Genomic DNA, 17,768 nt, shown 5'->3' on the forward strand with positions numbered 1-17,768 from the left:
CCTCCCATCTCCAGCCTTTGCAGTGGCCATCCTGAATGGCCATCCTTTGGAATCCCTCATTTCCTCCAGGCCCCGCCCCACTCAGGATTTCCCACCCCCAGCTAGTGCCTGCCCACCCTCCCTCCCTTGTATTTACTTCCTGGGATACTTCCATAAGCACTGGGCATTTCCCCAGAGAGAATGTAAGCTCTAGGGGGCAGGATCATTTCCTACATGGTCTGGGTAGCAGAGGGTCTCCTGCCACACCTAGCACACCTTAGGTGCCTAATCAGTGATGGCTAGATCAGGCTCAGTAACTGCTCTCTAGGTTCTCCTGCCCCCAGGCCCAGCTTTCCTGCAGACACTGTCCAGTGCCCCGGGGCTAATGCCCTGGTGTCTGTCACCAAGGCTCCCACCACCCCACCCTTGGGCCCCATCAGCGCTGACCTAAGTGGCCAATGAAGACAAGGACTCCCAGCTTGTTCCCTGCAATAATGATTATTATTATGAAAGTTAGGCACAGGATCTCCCAGTCACTCCCTCTTGGGACCATCCCTGGTCTGTAACATTCATGGGGGGACTGGGGGAGGATGGGGAGGGAAGAAGGCTTGTCCCTGAGAACTGGACTGGGATGTCTGGGGGAGGAGGGGGCGAAACTCATGGCTTTAGAGGGGCCGAAGCTATTGATGCCCCAGCTGAAGACCAAAGACTGCAGGCGGCTGCTGAGAAGGGAGGGCCAGGGCTTAACTTGGGGGCTGTTCGGCCCAGAAGGCCCCTATATCTGCTTCCTCCTGCCCTCCTGGCTCACTCTCTCCACTTCACGCATGAATCGGAGGCAAAGCTCATCTTGCCACGGCAAGGCCACACACTGGACCGCCACAGGCATCCCCACGCTATTCTTCAGGCCCTGTGAGTGAAGAAAAGAGTGGCACCTGGTGCCCCAGAGAAAAAGGGGGGACCACCCCAACCCACCCTGCTCCATCTCCAGTCCACAAGACCTGAGCATAGCAGGGTTCTCTCTCCAAGTCCAGGGCCATAACAGTGCTTCCAAGAAAGACCCATCCCCCACCCTTAGATTGAGAGTTAGAAGAAACAGACTGGGCCCTAGAGAACCAAGATGACCTGCCCAGAGTCACAAGGCTAGTGAGGGCCCTACCCACTGGATCACACTTCCACTCTCTCATGGGAAGGACTGAAGGGAGAAGTAGTATCAAAAAGCCACAGAAAAAGCAGCTACTTAGAGAGGTCTGACCAGGGTTTTGGCTGTGCCCCTGACTTGCCCTGTGACCCTAGGCCAGAGCCCACACTGGCCCCTCCCCAAAGCTCTCTGGGTTCCACTGTATCAGTAAGATGAGTGGGCTGGACTGCGTGACCTCCAGGGCCCCTCCTGCTCCAACAAGCAGAGTCTGGGACCAGAACCTGGGGACCTGCAGAGACTCACCTTGCGGAGCCTCAGGTCCCAGATGTCCCCAAAGTAGCCCCGATACTTCTGCAGCTCCTTCTCATCCTCCTGGGTCACCGTGGAGACAGGGACCACACCGGCAGGGAAATCCAGACAATTATAAAGCATGGTGTAACTGACAGCCCCTGAAACAGCCAGGTAGCCAGGTCAGCCAGAGGCCTGTGCCACAGAGAAGGAAGGTGGGGGCTCCACTGTGGCCTAGATGCTAGATGGGCAGGTCAGACAGGGGGCCTGTGCCACACTGTGGCCCAGGTGCAGGCAGTTTACCCTCTGGTCATCAGACTCCTGCTGAAAACAATCAGGCCCTCCAAGCCTTTTGTTTTGGTAGGGGAGAGGGTCACCTGCAGCCTGGTGTGGATGGGACAGACCTTCATATGGACAGGAGATAGAAACTAACACCTCAAGCTGGGGCCAGAAGAGAAGCAACCAAAGGAACAGACCCTTGGAACCTGTACTGGTCCCTGGAGGAAGGAAGAAGGGCCAGGCCCTAGCCCAAGGGAAGCCCTTTTGTTGATTGCTGTGTGACCTGGCCTGGCCCAGCCCCTCTCTGGGCACCCACTTTCTCTACTTCACCAAGCCCTGACCTCCCAAGCCCTAGATTAACAGTTCTCCAATCTTTCGGTCTCAGGATCCCCTTACATTCTTAAAAATTGAGGACCCCCCACTCAAGACCTTTTGTTGATGTGGGTTATAGCTATCAATATTTACCATTCAGAAATTAAAACATCTTAGCATTATTATGGGGCAGCTAGGTGACGCCACAATACATAGAGCACTGGACCTAGAGCCAGGAAGACCTGAGCTTAAATTTAGACTCAGACACTTACTAGCTGTGTGACCCTGGGCAAGGCACTTAACCTCTGTTTGCCTTAATCCACTGGAGAAGGAAATGGCAAACCACTCCAGTATCTTTGCCAAGAAAATCCCATGACAATGTGGTCCATGGGGTCATGAAGAGTCAGACATGAACTGAACACAACAAAGTAACATTATGACAATAATTTTGACCTCATGGCCCCCCTGAAAGGGTCTTGTAGCTCCAGATCCTTGAGTGTAAAGATCTGACTCTCTGGCCCATGATAACCAGATAACCTTGGGGAACAGAGACGGAGTTGGAGGGCTGGGGTTCCCGATGGCGGCATCTCCAGGACTGATCCCCAAGAACATTCCTGCCCAGTCTAAAGTCCAGAGCTCAGAGCCCTCCCCACCACCCTATGGGTGCACGCCTGGATCTGGGCACACATAGGAGGAAGCCTGGATAAATGGTGGGCCCAGTCTAAGTGATGAGGGGAGGGGGTTTGGGACAGGCCAGGCCCTGGGAAGTCTTACCTGTAGCTTTGCCTGGATAGTTGACGGTCAGGGCAGGGCTCAGCATGGGGGTCAGAACCACATCCAAATTCAGCATTTTCCACTGACTGATGACACTGTGACGGTATTCCTGGGGGAGGGGGGGAGCGGGGAATGGGGATTGGTGGACAGAAGGACAAACAAGCAGACCAAGGGGCTTTCAAGTTTCCAAAGCACTCTGCCCATAACCCTGCAAGATCAGTATTTCATGGATCCCCATTTAACAGAGGAGGAAACTGAGGCCTGGAGAGAAGAGACTTGGCCAAGGTCAACGTGTGTGTTGGAATCAGGAGGCAAGGAAGTCAGATGAGCCCTTGAGGCACCAGCATCCCCTCCTGTGTCATCTTGGAAACAATAAACTGGGGGGGGGGTCCTGGATGGAGGACAGGAAGTAGTATGGAATGGCTTGAGGGCGGAGGCAGTGATGGGAAGAGGAAGGGCCTGAGTGAGTATGAAGCCAGAAAAAGGCCAGCTCAGCCCAGGCTGGCCAGCTCTGCTGCCCTGATCCACATCCCATTGCTGGGGGCCTGGCCTGCCTCCCAAATCAGAGGGCAATCCCACTCCAGGACGTCTCCATTTCTCTCACAGCCGGCATATACCGAGGGCTGGCCACTACTGAACCTGAGAAGTTGGGCTGGGGCGGGGGACCCAGGGAGATTCCTCTGGGGCTGAGACAGACAGAGAGGGGCACAGCCTACAGCTCCTTGTAACAGCCTGGGCTTCTTTATGGGCTATGGGGGCAGTGGGAGTAAAGACCCCCAGCCAGAGCATCCCAGAAATGGGGTGGGTGGGCTTATCTGAATAGAAGATTTGCCAGTCTTGCTCAGTCTCAATCATCCAAGTCAGCCCCAAGTTAGGGTGGGGCTTTGGGACTTGGGTTTCTGTAGCCTGACAGTCCTATCTGACCCTGTTGTAGGTGCCTCTGGCAAGGCCAGCCTGCCATCTTTGGACTGTGCCAAGCACTGTCACCTTGTGCCCCAGAGGTCACCAGCCAATGCTGGGGCACCTGGCCCTCCCTCACCTCAATCTTGTGGTGTAAGTTCCAAAGCTCCCCAGCCGACCTGGAAGAAAAAAAGAAACCCCACCCAGAGAAATGACACCCCCTCCCCTCACCCTCTTTGGGCCTGGTACCTCATCTGGCAAGAGTGGGTTAGACTAGAATTAGTCTCCTCCAGCTCTCAGGCCTGTAAGCCCCTGCCAACTCCTCCCTCAGTCAGGCTTCCATCTGTCTCAGTTTACCTCAGGGCCCCTGAAGGGATGGGCCCCTCCATTTAAGTCTCCAGGGACAACGCACCTAAGACTTAAGATACGGAAGGGAACCCTTCCTTTGGCACCCAAGTTGCAGCAAAGCAGACTGAGGCTGCACCCCAGCCATGAGAGCTGTACCACAGTGAAGCAGGCTGCCATTGGAGGAAGTGGGCGCCCCCTCACAAATGGAGGCTGAGTATGTTATGATGAGATTCTTTTGAGGCATGAGGAGGGCAGCTGGCCTCTGACTAAGAAATTCTGTGACTCTGCACTCCCAAATGAGCTCTTCCAGGCTGCCATTTCTGACATGTAGACCTGGAGGCACTGGAAGTCTAGAGGCTTGGATCCCCCCATTCTGCATTCCAATGGAGGGTGCTTTTTGCTACCTTGTCCTTGGGCTCAGGACACGGGTTGGGGACAAACTGACAAACCAGGGATGGAGAAGTATTGGCCAGCTGCACTGAACCCCAGTTCGGGACAGAGCCAAGACCCAGAGCTCAGCTCCCAGGGCCTGAAGGGCCAAGCTAGCCTAATGACCTTAGGGAGCTGGAAGGAAGCTAGAGGGTTAGGACCTCGGGGAGGCTCCTGCCCCAATATCTCCCATCATTCCTCCCCCCAACCCCCCATTCAACCAGAGCCTTTGGGGTCCCCCTGCTGCCGTGCCCACCCACCCACACTGGAGGATGTCAACAGCATCTCAGCTTGGCAGATATTTAAGCTCTGCTCTCCACATTTCCCAGCCTGACTCAACTGGCTTGGCCCACCAGGGGGCAGCCAAAGCCAGGTCCAGCCCAGCCCAGGCCGACTGGCTCAGACCAATGGAGACCTAAGGCAGTCACCATGGCCCTGGAAGGGGTGGCAGGGTCTTCAGAGGCCACAGCACCCACTCTTGCCTGGCGGCCCCATGGCCCTCCCTCCAGGAGCTTCTAGGAGCTGTCCAGCCTCTGGTCACTTTTCAGTTTGCCAAGGTCTCAGAAGTCCAAGGGCTCAATCCTGGAAGGAGCCCCATGGGCACCTAGTCAAGTCACACCTGGGTGGGAAACCCCTCCACGGCATAACTGGACACACGGTCACCCAGAAGGTACAAAAACGAGGCCAGATGCTGAGCCTAGCACCAGAAGGGCTCAGGGTAAACTTCAAGGCTTTCCTCTCTCTCTTTAGGGCAAAGAGACTGCCTTTGAGGCCCTATTCTGGGCCCAACCTTCAGAGAGCACTAGTCCAGACCAAACCTAAACAAGAATTCCCTCTAGGACTTCCCAGACAAGTGGTCAGCCAGTCCCTGCTTGGGTATCTGCAGTGACAGGAAGCTCACTACCTTTCTGGGCCTACTTCCCTAATAGGGAGCTCCCAGGTTGGGATGAAGTTGGGACCAGGACAGCCTCCTTACCGGGACTTCAAGCTGTTGAGGAAGGTGGCCAGTCTTGGGAGCTACAGAGGGAAAAATATGCCTTGCTTATAGGCCCAAGCCAGACCCCTGCCACCGGCCACAGGAGAGGAGAGGGGCCTGAGAGAAGCCTTTCCCATTCCTCTCCCCAAGGGCAGGGCTCCTCCCATAGATTGGTCCAATGCCCAGAATACAGCAGGGGCCCATAACTGGGAAACAAAAGGCAGGGAAGGAGCAGTGGTCCAGTGACCTCCCCATGCACACCCACAACAGAATGGAAGCGCCCTGGGGACCACCTTCAGAACCCAGCTCACCAAAGGCCAGAGGAGAATGGACAACAGTCCTCTGATCCAATTAGGCATCCTGAGGATGACGGTCAGGTCCCCCAGGCATGGATCTACAGAGTTACCTTTGCTGTAGAGGTGAAGAGATGACAGGACAGGGAATGAGCCTCCCTAGGCCAGGGACGCTAGGCCCTACACAACCAAGGTGGCAAGGTACGAATACTGGGCAAGAAGCATGGAAGCTCCCCTGGAGTCGGGCTTCCTGCAAGTATTGGACCAGAACCCCTCCAAGGCCAGGGGTGGGGAATTCAAAGGACTGCTGCCTGCTCAGCCCCTGGGGAAGAGAGGAAGTTAAGCCAGTACCAGGCATGGAGCTCGGCACACAGGGCCTTTGTGCTCCAGCTGCTGAGCAGGCCAAGTGAGGGAGGGAGCTAGAAGCTCTGGAGTTATTTTAAAACTGGCAAAGCACTTTACAGATGTCATCTCGAAGGAGCTTCACGACAGCCATGGTGCGGAAGGTAGCCCCCATCCTCAGTTTTCCTGTCTGTAAAATGGGCATCATAACAGCATCTACCTAACCAGATTGTAGTAAGGAGCTGAGGTGATTTATCTAAAGGGTAAAGCACTTTGTTAAAATCTGAGCTGTCGTGATGATGATGGAGTGGGGTTAATGACTCACCCAAAGCCACACAGCTCAAAGCATCAGAGGCAAGATTAGAACCCAGGTGTTCCTAACTCCACCCACTAATTCCACGACTTCACCTTGGGAGGAGGAGAAGCCCAGGCCCAAGGGAGGGAAAAGACTTGCCTTCAGTCACTTGGCCCAGGGATCATTCCACCAGGAAATGGGGCTTCCAGAATCCTCTGGGGCCCACTCCCTCAGTTTATCTGCCCCCCAGCCTGCAGGAGGGAGAAGGCCTGGGTTCAACTCTGATACTTCCTTTGCTATGTGACCCGGGAAAATCTTGGTCCCTCTGTTCCCAGTAAATGGGAACAATTAATTACATCTGCCTTCTCACACAGGTTTTGAGTGGGGTGACTCCAGGCTGTCCCTAGTGTCATCAGCCCCCTGGGCAGGAGGCAAGCAACCTGAACCCATACTCACAAATTCTCCAGCAAGGCCTTGCCTCCATCACTGAAGAGCCCACCAGCCATCAGCACCTCTATGGCATAATCGATGTTGGAGGGTATGAATGGAACAAGCTGCAGGACACAGAAGAGGTCACTTGAGGCAAGCTATCACTGAGCCAACCAAGGTGAGGTCCCTGACAGCCACCACCAGGCCGTGCCTGTGTGCCTCCACAGACCCCTGCCCAGCCCTCCCTGGACTCCTCCACTTGAAAGTCCAGATGCCCCCAAGTCACAAACAAAAGCAGGGCAGGTGCTGTCTCCAGAGGGCTCCTGGGAAGCCAAGGTTCCACCTGGCCTAGCTATGGCAAAGACTTGAGGAAATGTACCTCCTCTCAACACTGCACAGGTGGGGAACTATGGGGATGGGCCACTGCACACAAGCTCATATGCTGGTTAGTTTTTTAAAAAACCTTTGTTACAAGGGAAGGCTGAGGAGGCGAGCAATCTGTTCAGAAATAAAGGTGGTATAAAAAAAAAAACAAAAAGCATCAATCTAAAAAAATGAGAGCTCATGAGTGCAGGAAATGCCCTTATGACTCCAAGCCCTCATTTATAGGGGTGGAACATGAAGCACAAAGAGGAACAGGGGAAAGGGGAGGAAACCAGCTCTTATTAAGCACCTACTGTGTGCCAGGTCCTGGGCTAAGGGCTTTACAAATATTTACTAATTTCAGCCGGGGTGGGGGGGATGGACACGCAGGTGAGACTCCTACCACATATGAAAACCAGTCAGCAGATTTCCAGGGGTTGCCAACAGCTGGCAGCCTCCCTACTGGCCCTGCTGACCAGCCCAGTCTCCTGTGGGCAGCGCCTTCTCCTAGGGGACAGGGGGGAGGCCAGTGGCTCCATGGCCAAGTTCTAGGCCTGGAAGCCTAGGAGTCAGCTCCAAGTGCCCAGGGAACACAAGGGAGGCTGTCCTCATGGTACAGAGAAAGGATTCCTTCCTTCCACCTCTTTAGCCTGTCTCCTGTGGGTAATGGCATCCGAGGGCTGGAGAGGGGCCAGGGTCCCCAGGCTGGTACTGGGAGGATTCTGAGAGTGGCCTGAGCACAGCAGCAAGCATGACCTCTCTCTAAAGCTGTGTGACCCTGGACAGGCCCCTACTAGGAAGCTCAGTGCCTTCTTCTTGAAAATGGGAGTGATAATCTCATCACTCCATCCCTCCCATCCTTCCCAGCCCATGCCCAAGAGATGGGTCTGCAATGGGCTGGAGCTGGCACTCAGTCATCTGGGCATCTCCCCAGAGATGGGCTAGTGAGAGTGACATACCGTATGGCCAGCAGCCTCCAGGAGTGCCTTGGTATCCAGGACTGCCCGCTTCATGGAGGGACTGGGCATGGTATACCCATCAGACGCATAGTAGCCGATCCGCAGAGGCTTCGTGCTGGCATAGATCTGGAAGGAGGAGCAGTGGCCCCGTGCCCTCCCTGAGCCCTCCCACCTCCTTTGCCAAGGCTCTGCCGAAATCGGACACTGGACAAAAACCCAGAGACCTAAGGCTTCCCTATGTTGATGCTGCAGAGCCCACAGGAAGATGGGACCTAGAAGCATCTAGTCTAGGGATGGGTCTCTTCCTCTCAGGCCTGAGGGGGCCCTCCCCAAGGCCCTACCTTCACCCTGGCCCTCTCTGGCAGCCCATTCCCCAGTAGCCCAGGCCAGGCCCTCACTCACCGCCTCCCTGAAGGGCATCGGGGGCACCGTGGGGTCCAGAAGGAACATGTCTTCAGATAACAATGCCCGCAAGCACAAAGCAAGGCTGTCGACATCCTTGGCCATGGGCCCCACAGATGTATGGACTAGGGAGAGAAGGCTCCATGTCACCTGGCCCCTGGTGTAACCACCTAGCCCACCCTCATGATCAGGATGAGCAGAGAGCTCTCCTGTTCCCCTTTTCAGTCTTTGTCCATGGTCCACAGACAAGGAAACTGAGGTGTCAAGTGCCTCAACGACTCAGTAGGCCTGCCCACTGGACAAAGCCGTCCCTACCTGGAGTCAGGAAAGGGCAAGAAGAGCAGTTCTGCATACATTGGGTAAGCCCTGGCCCAGATGCTGCCCCCACACCCTAGGACCACCCACTGGGCTTCACTCCCTCGAAGGAGGGTCCCTCCCCATTACATGCCTCACCTGCCAGCTGCCCACTGACACATTCCTTCATCCCACACTTGCTAGAAGGGAAGACAAGGAACAAAATTTGCATGGTATGCTAGCTCCTTCCAAGGCTACAAAGAGCCCTCTGAGGGAGGGAAGAAGGGAGGGAGGCTGGGGAGACCCTCTTACGGATCAGGGCATCAAGATGAGGCAGCCTGGGCACAGTGGGTCCCCCAGTATCAAACCCCTTCTCCTAGTAAAGTGGCTGCAGACTCAACCTCAAGAGAGGAAGAGAGAGAGGAGAGGGGGAGAGAGGGGAGGGAGACAGGACAGCAAATGGGGGAGGGGAGGGGAGAGGAGGGGTGAGACAGGGGAGGGGACAGAGAAGGGGAGAGAGGAGAGGGGGAGAGGAGAGGGGGAAAGAGAGGAGGGGGAAGGAGAGAGGGAGGGGACAGAGAAGAAGGGAGAGACGAGAGGGGGAGGGAGGGGAGAGGACAGCAAATAGGGAGAGGAGAGGAGGGGTGAGAGGGGAGGGAGGAGGAAAGGGGGAGGAGACAGAGAAGGGGGAAGAGGGGCAGAGGGGAAGAGAAAGACAGAAAAGGATGGGGGAGGAAAGAGAGCAAATTAGAAGCAAGAGAGGAAGACAGACAGAAGGGGAAGAGGGGAGCCGGAGGAGAGCCCCTTCCTTGCAGGCCGACTCGAGGTCACACAGGAACACAGGCTTTAGAAATGAAAGGGGCCCAGGGGCATGGGACCTATGCCCCTCATTCCTAGCTGAGGGAGCCTCGATGGGACCCCCCTCCCCCAGGATTCCCCAGCCCAATACCTGATCCTGCCTGAAGTAGGCTTGAGGCCACAGATGCCACAGAAGGCCGCAGGGAAGCGGATGCTGCCCCCGATGTCGGTGCCCAAGCCCAAGATGGACCCGCCGCCCGCTATGAGGGCACCCTCCCCACCTGAAGACCCACCAGGGCTCTTGGAAGAATTCAAGGGGTTCAGCGTACGGCCAAATATGGGGTTGCTGCAGTCGTAGCTGTGGGAAGAAATCCACAGTTTGGACTCCAAAGAGGACACCACTCCGAGCAACCTCCCTGCAGCCCCAATGGTTCACCAAGTCTTGTGGGTTCTCCCTCTCTAACCCCATGCCTTGGGCCCTTACCACCACTAACCTTCTTGGCCTAGGTCCTGGGCCACACCCCCAGCCCCAGTCCCAGTCCTGGTCTACACTCCTGGCCCAGCTCCAGGCCCTGGCCCCAGCCCAGCTCCCTGCCCACACACCCTGGCCCAGCTCCTGACCACAGACCTGAACATGGACTGGGGCACATTGGTGTGCACAAAAGGAATAGCCCCCTGCTTCTTCAACACCTGCACCACCACGGAGTCCTCCGTGGCCGGGAAGCCAATGTTCTGGCACAGGCCCAGCGTGGAATCCTGGTCCTAGGGCCAGAGAAAGGTGGGGTGGGGGGAAGTACCGGGATCACTGCCCTCCGGCCCAATACTCATCACAGAGTACACTAACATCCCCTGGATACTCTGTGCCAGGATGGCACACACTCACTGCTTCCATTTAATTTGGGAAGAGGGAGACCCCACGGAGCAGGGGTGGGGAGTGTCATACCTTGCACTGGAAACATTCCTTGAGGCTGATGGGGACCCCATAGAGGAGGCCGCAAACCTCGGACTGCCGGGCCACCTCTGCCAGCTGGGCCTTGCAGTCGCCCAGGTAGTTGGTCACGCAGTTGATCTCTTTGGTTACCTCCCAGGCCTGGCCAGGGCATGAGCACCAAATCAATTCCTGACCATGACCCGGTCCAACACTGCCCCCCCACCGCACCCCCACATCCCTGTATAGTCAGTCCTTAAAAACTAGAACCCAGAGCAGGAAGAAACCCAAGAGACTATAAGCCAGCCCTGTCATGGTAGAAAAAGGGAAACTGAGGCCCTGATGGGAAGAGAACGGCCCCAGAGTTCTTGCTCTAGGTCCAGCTAGGATCTGCCCAAGGGGAGCACCCGATCTGGCTGGGGAGATGGGATCCCCCAAGCAGGGGGAAAGAAGAAATCACGGCTGAGAGAAGGAAGGTCCAGCCCAGAGCACCTGGGAAACGATCATGCTCTCAAACATACTCAGATACCCAAGTCCCACATGGATGCACGCAGGACCCCAGCCTCATCCTGGCATGTCCTGACCAGTGCCCAAGTTCAGGCAGGGACCTGCCTGGGTCTCCTGGAGCTCAGTAAGTGTTTGTGGATTTGAGGGAGCCCTCCCACACACAGTACAGTGGTCAATGTACCCACCTCCCTGTGGCTGTGCCACCCACCTGACTTTGTCCCTCGGGGCCCAGGAGTGCTACTGCTTGGCAGATCCTTGAAGGGTTCTGTCCCAGGGCACTCAGCCCCCTTACCTTGCCCAAGTAGCTGTACAGGGCGGTTTCTGGGGACAGCGCTTGGTTCTTGAGCTTCTGGACCAGCTGGTCCAGAGGCAGGGCCAGTACAGTCTCTTCGTCTAGGCCCGGGTTCTGAGGACACCAAGTGACAAGGCTCAGCCCAGCTCAGTGGTCCACATGAGACCACCCATGCCATGGCTCCCTGTGGGTGGTCGGGGGCATGCTGCTGCCTCCCTGGGTGGAGGACCCATGGGCCCCTGACTGAGGGAGATGGGGCCAAGCAGACAGTCCCTCAGACCAGACTGGCAAAGAGAAGGATGGAGGGCCCCATATTATAGATAATATGGTGAATTCCAGATTTAGAGCTGGGGCAGACCTCAGAGATCACTGAGTCCAATGCCCACATTTACAAATGAGGAAACTGAGCTTGCCCACTCACAGGGATACTAAATGAAAGAGGCAAGACTCAAACCCAAGCCTGGTGCTCTGTCCACACTATTCCATGTTGTTTATCAAGAAGCAGAAGACTTGGGTTTGAATTCTGACTCCAATACTCTATCTAGGTGACCTTGGACAGGTCACTTAGACTGAGTGAGACTTATCCCCCCTTCCTCCCTGAGAGAGGGGCAATTGATTTGGATACTTCAGGTGATGGGGGGCTCACCACCTACCATGACAGGCCATTCTACTGGGAGACAACTCTTGTTCTATATTGAGGGGAGTTACCCTCTTCCTGCCCCTACCAAGCCCAGTTCTGCCCTCTGGGGCCCAGCAGAACTTTTCTATTCACCACCGAGTCCTCCAAAGAACCCTAATCCATGCTAAGTACCCTCAGGAAAGATGCCAGGATCAAAGACAGAGCTGGCAGAGGCCGGTGCTCCCTGGTCCCAGTCCCAGTCCCTGGGCCTCCCCTCCCCCATCCTAGGGCCCCCTCTGTCCCTTCCTCCCACACCTGTCCCTATGGAAGTTAAGCCAGAGCTGTTCTAGTCCCACCAAAGGCGGCCAAAGGTCAGAGGGCTGGGCCATGTGAGGCCTCGTATAGCTGAGGTGGGGGAGGGGGGCCCCAGGTGGGCTAGCGCTGCAGGCAGACCACCGCCCTCCCCTGGCAAGGTCAAGGCCACGGCCGGGCCGGCTCCCCCGCGCCCCGCCCTGGGCGCACCTGCCCGGCCCCGCCCCGCCCCGCCCCGCCCCCCCCCCCCCCCGGGGGGCTCACCTGGCTGCGGAACGCCCGCACGCTCTGGGCCATAGCCTCCAAGGCCTCCTCCTGCTGGCGGGAGCCCCTGCTGAGCGCCTGCCGGCGGCCCCGGGCGACCCAGCAGCGGAGCGCTACGACCGCCGCCACCAGGCAGCACGCCAGGGCTGCCCTCCCCAGCCCGGAGCCCCCGAGCAACTGCTCCTGAGCCATAAACGCGTTCTGCGGGACGGATGGACGGAGAACCGTGGGAGCGCCGAGGGGGAGGGGGAGGGGAGGTAATGGTTAACGCGGGCCCCGCCCCCAGCCCCGGGACAGGCCCATCCCCCCCCCCCCCCCGAGGCTGCTGGGCGGCGGCTGGGGTTGCCCCGACAACAAGGCGGAGGCGGGAGAAGGGCCAGCATCCTTGCCCGGGCCTGGAGGGAGCACCTGCGTGGGGCACACACAAGCAGGCACACACACACACACACACACACACACACACGCACACGCGCGCGCGCGCCCGCACTCGGGCTCGCGCCACGTGCAGGTGCCCAGTCACACTCCCCCCCTTCCTCACACGCACAAGTTCACACACCCCCCTCCCCTCCCCCTCTCACACACTGGCGCCAAACTCACATTGGATCCCCCCACGCCCCCTGGATTCATACACCCCCACACACACCCAGAAGCCAAGTTCACACTGGATCCCCCCACCCCTCCCCCAGCGTTCATACACCCCACACACACCCGTATGTTCACACTCCCCCTCCCCCATTCTCTCTCACACACCCTCACTCCACCCACCCCTCCCTCAGAGTTCACACTCCCCTTCCCCCTCCCTCACTCTTACACTGGTGCCAAACTCACACTCGATCCCCCCACCCCCCCCCCGAATTCATATACCACACACACGTTCACACTCCCCCTCCCCCCTCAAGCACTGCAGTTAAATTCACACTCAATCCCCCTCAGGATTCACACTCCACACACACACACAGAAGCCAAGTTCACACTGGATCCCCCCGCCCCGCCCCCAGCGTTCATACACCCCACACACACCCATACGTTCACACTCCCCCTCCCCCATTCTATCACACACCCTCACTCCACCCACCCCTCCCTCAGAGTTCACACTCCCCTTCCTCCTCCCCCTCCCCCGCCACACACGTGCCAAACTCACTTCCGATCCCCAGCCCCCCCCCAGGATTTATACACCCCCCACACACCCGTATGTTCACACTCCCCCTCCCCCATTCTCTCTCACACACCCTCACTCCACCCACCCCTCCCTCAGAGTTCACACTCCCCTTCCCTCCTCCCCCTCCCCCGCCACACACACGTGCCAAACTCACTTCCGATCCCCAGCCCCCCCCCCCCAGGATTTATACACCCCACACACAGACGTTCACACTCCCCCTGCCCCCTCACACGCTCTGCGGCTAAATTCACACTCGATCCCCCTCAGGATTCACACTCCCCTCCCCCACTTTCTCACACACAGATGCCAGACTCACTCTCACGCCCCCCACACACACACACCCCTCATGGTTCACACTCCTCCCCCCCTCACACAATGGAACCAAGCTCACACTCCATCCCCCCCCCCGTTCACACACACACTGTAACCAGTCACACTCGCTCCCCCCCACACTCCTCAGGGTTCGAACTCCCCCTCCCCCTCTCACACTCTTCCCCCCCCCCCGCACCCCCCCAGGGTTCCACGCCCCCTCTCACCATTCCGCCCCCCGAGGTCCCCGTGACCCTCCAGGACTGTGGTTCTCGAGGGCCTGGCCCTCGAAGCTGCCCCGCGCGCGACTGCTGCTGCCCGCGATGCGCTGCCACATGGGGTTTCCCAGGCTGCCAACCCAGGGGCAGGAGTCGACTTCCGGGACACACCCTGCTCCGGGCCCCTATCACCTCCCCCTTGTCACGCTCCAAGCGCCTGCCTCGCGCCTGCGGCCTGGCGCTGAGGAGCCCCCTGCTGGGGGGAGGGGCTGTCCGAAGAAGTTCCCCCCCCCCGTGGGGGGAGGGGCGGCCTGGCCATGAAAGCCCCCATGGGGGGCGGGGTGCCCCACTTTCCTTTGTAAAAGCATGAGGGGGGTGTCTAGCAGTAGGGGCCGCCCTGGGCACCAGCCCTGTCCGCGGGGAGCTTCCATTCCGCCGGCAAAGAAGCAGGGAAGTGACAGAGGGACTTGATGGGCCATAGGCCGAGGGCTGGCAGGGACACCCGGCCGCTTAGGCCCGGGAAGGCCGAAGGTCTCTCATCTGACCGTCCTGGGCCCTGGGGGCGACTCTCCCAGGGGCCACACCTGGAAGGGCATCTGGGGCAGCATCCTGGATGGCCTCACCCCCACGCCCCACCGCCACCCGGGCAGGGGCTCCGGCCCCATCCTCAACGTCCAGACCTCCCAACAGCCCCCAAAACAACCTCCTGTCCCGTTCCCCCCCCACCCCTCCCACCCCGCACTCCCGACCCTCCTCTCTGGCCTGGCTGCTGGGGCCTTGCTCTGTCCCGGCCCCAAAGCATTGCGGGACGTTTGCGCAGAAAGCACTGTCACTAGCAAGTGCAGTGGACAGAGAGCTGGCCGAAAGAGCCCAGCCAGGAGCCTCTCTGAATGGCCATGAGGTCTGGCCAGACTGCTTTATTTTTAAATGTCATGACCATCAGCACTGAACCAGAGAGCAAATTAAACGGAGTTCAGCAGGTGGGAAAAGGGGGAAGTCACAGAGCCCAGCCAGACCTTGGAGAGAACCTGGTCTTTTCTATCCCAACACCGAGATGTCCACATTTGCTTCCTTTGGCCAGGAAAATGCCCCTCCAAGCTTGCCCTGGACACAGCTTCCCCTTCTCCTGCCTCCTTCCTAGACCAAAACCTGCTTTCCCTGACCATAGGTACTGATCCATTATAAAGTGCATGGCTGGCTTTGCCACCCCGAATGATTTCACATCTATTGGGCACCAAAGTTCCGATGAGACCGCCTTCTTGGAGCCTTCAAACGAGTAGGAGATAGATGAAACACGAAGGGAGCTGAACAGCCCAGAGAAGGAGCAACGCAGGGATCGATTGACTACCAGGGAGCTCCCTTGGGGACAGTGTTTCAGAACACCGGGGACAAGTGTGTCAGCCAGCCAGTCAGTCAAGAAGCATTTACCCAACTTGGGGACCAGCGGCTGCTAAGCTCTGGGGATTCAAAGAAAGGCAAAATAGCTTGTGACCTCAGGGGCCACCTCTCAAACTGTCTTGCATTTAATTATTTTGTATGTATTTGAATTTGTTCACTTTATATTTAGGTGGCTTTTTAAAAAGGTTGCCACCCCACCCCCCTTCTCGAGTGTATTCAGTTCCTTTGAGTAGAGAGTGTCATTCTTTATGTAGCCCCAGTGCCCGGCATATAGTAGGCACTTAATAAATGCTTGTTGGTTGATTGATTTCCATACTATCTTATTATTCCATTCCCAGGTCTCCCCGAGACACTATCCCAGGGCATTTGGGAACAGCCAGAGCCTCCTCTGGACCTTGTCCCCTCATGGCAGGGCTCCAAACAGCCTTCTTGGACAAGTCCCAGCCACAGTCCCAGAGCAGGGCAAGCATTTCTGGATTTCTTCCCCAGAGGCCTGAGTCCACACTGGGAGGGAAGTGCATCCCTCCCTGCATTGTCCTCCCAGTGTGTTGGTGCCTTCCCACCTCTGCCTTGGCCTGGAATGGCCCCCTTCCTCTTCTTCACCTGCCTATTTCTACCCAACCTCTAAAGCCCAACTCTCATGCCTTCCTTGCTCACCAGTCAGAACTGGGAACCCCACAAAAGCCTCAGGCTCTATACAACAGTCTGGTACAGGACAGAAAGCAGAGGCGCTAGAGTCAGAAGTCCTGGGTTCCAATCCTGCCTCGGCTGCCTATGAGTTGTGTAATTCTGGGCCATTCCCTTTAGCTCCTCGGGCTTCAGTTTCCTCCCCTGGAGCAGACGGCCTCTGAAGGTGCTGCCGACTCTAGAGCTGCTGCTTCTAGGTTCACAAGGATCACTGCTAGCATCCATCCCTGACTGAAGAAGCCGTGGGTGGACCAAGAGGGGATCGAGCAAGGGTTCCACAGCTAATGCCAATAGGTGAGGCTTTTAGGAGATGCCTGGTGGGGGAGAGGGGAGGAAGCGCAGCTAAAAATTCAGCCCCCTGGGCCAGCCCAGAGGGGATGAAGAGGGGGGCAGCCCCTCAGGCCCTGGGACCACAGGCTTCTGCCAGCCTTCGACCATACAAACATCAGGGTCACCTGCTGCTCTATCAAGTGCTTTCTTCTAAGGCCCCTAAGACACCAACAGAACCAGCATTATTATCAATCCATCAGCCCAACAGCAGCAAAGATGAAGCACTAACCCTGCATCAGACTCTGGGGATTCCAGAACAAAGAATGAAACCCTCCCTATTCACAAGGAGCTGACATTCTAATGGGAGAGAAGCCAAGTGCATCATATGACATAAATATAAAGGGAAGACATACAAGGTGGTTGGGAAGGGAGCGTACTTAGAGGTGGGAGATTAGGAAAGACTTCATGCCAAAGGTGGTGTCTAAGCTACATCTTGGAGGAGAGGGAGTCTGATGGAGTACCTTCCAGGCATGAGGAAAGGAAATTTCCCAATGAGATAGTGTCATGCATAGAACAGAAAGAAAGCCAGGTTGGCTGGATGGATGAATGTGGGAGGGAGACCAAAGTCCAGTGAGGCTGGAAAGGTAGGGTAGGGCCAAACAGAGAAGCTTCAGATGACTCTAGAGATAAAAGGGAGCCTTGAGGTGTAGAGGTGTGGTCAAATGGTGTAGTGTGAAAAATCTCCATGGCAGCTTTACGGAGGATAGACTAGAATGAGGAGGGATGTGAAGCTGGGAATAGGCCATTGCAATAACCTAGGTGGGAGAGGATGGAGACCTCTAGGATTTACAAACCTTCCCAGGGATTTTTCACTTTACTCTCCAGCATGTACTGTACTCTATGACCCAGCCACAGGTTGGGTTCCTCTAACAAGACCCTCCATCTCCCAACACCACACATTTGCCCTGGCTGTGCCCCATGCCTGGGGTGCTCTCCCTCCTCACCTCTGCCTCCTAACTTCCTTGGCTTCCTTTGAGACTCAGCTCAAATCCTACTTTCTTCTAGAGAATTCTTCAAGACCCTCCTACATTAGTTCTTACCCTCTGAGATGGCCTCCCATTTACACTGTGTATTTTTGTATGTATGGGTTATTTGCATAGAATATAGGAGCAGGGACCATGTTTTTCCCTGTCTTCATATCCCTAGA

At 57.0% G+C, this 17,768-nt stretch overlaps 1 protein-coding gene across 1 annotated transcript; it reads right to left on the reverse strand.

Moving 5' to 3' along the window:
* Positions 1-464: 464 nt before the first annotated feature.
* On the reverse strand, positions 465-12,758 carry LOC118848376 (fatty-acid amide hydrolase 1-like). Its single transcript, XM_036757238.1, has 15 exons — positions 12,521-12,758; positions 11,326-11,439; positions 10,542-10,688; positions 10,227-10,360; positions 9,750-9,956; positions 8,960-9,000; positions 8,507-8,631; positions 8,105-8,230; positions 6,810-6,907; positions 5,735-5,834; positions 5,424-5,464; positions 3,810-3,849; positions 2,771-2,879; positions 1,421-1,566; positions 465-886 (listed from the first exon to the last, which is right to left on the reverse strand). The coding sequence occupies exons 1-15, from the start codon at positions 12,710-12,712 to the stop codon at positions 755-757; spliced, it is 1,752 nt and encodes a 583-aa protein (XP_036613133.1). The 5' UTR covers positions 12,713-12,758; the 3' UTR covers positions 465-754.
* Positions 12,759-17,768: the final 5,010 nt, after the last annotated feature.

This window comes from Trichosurus vulpecula, chromosome 4, assembly GCF_011100635.1.
Source record: "Trichosurus vulpecula isolate mTriVul1 chromosome 4, mTriVul1.pri, whole genome shotgun sequence".
NCBI lineage: Eukaryota > Metazoa > Chordata > Mammalia > Diprotodontia > Phalangeridae > Trichosurus > Trichosurus vulpecula.

Excerpts from the sequence above, each read along its gene's own strand:
- LOC118848376 (XM_036757238.1), bottom strand. The coding sequence starts at position 12,712 with ATGGCTCAGGAGCAGTTGCTCGGGGGCTCCGGGCTGGGGAGGGCAGCC. Across the intron at positions 3,850-5,423 it reads CTCAACAGCTTGAAGTCCCG|GTCGGCTGGGGAGCTTTGGA; the intron begins GTAAGGAGGCTG and ends TTTTTCTTCCAG. Across the intron at positions 887-1,420 it reads GGGACCTGAGGCTCCGCAAG|GGCCTGAAGAATAGCGTGGG; the intron begins GTGAGTCTCTGC and ends CTTCACTCACAG.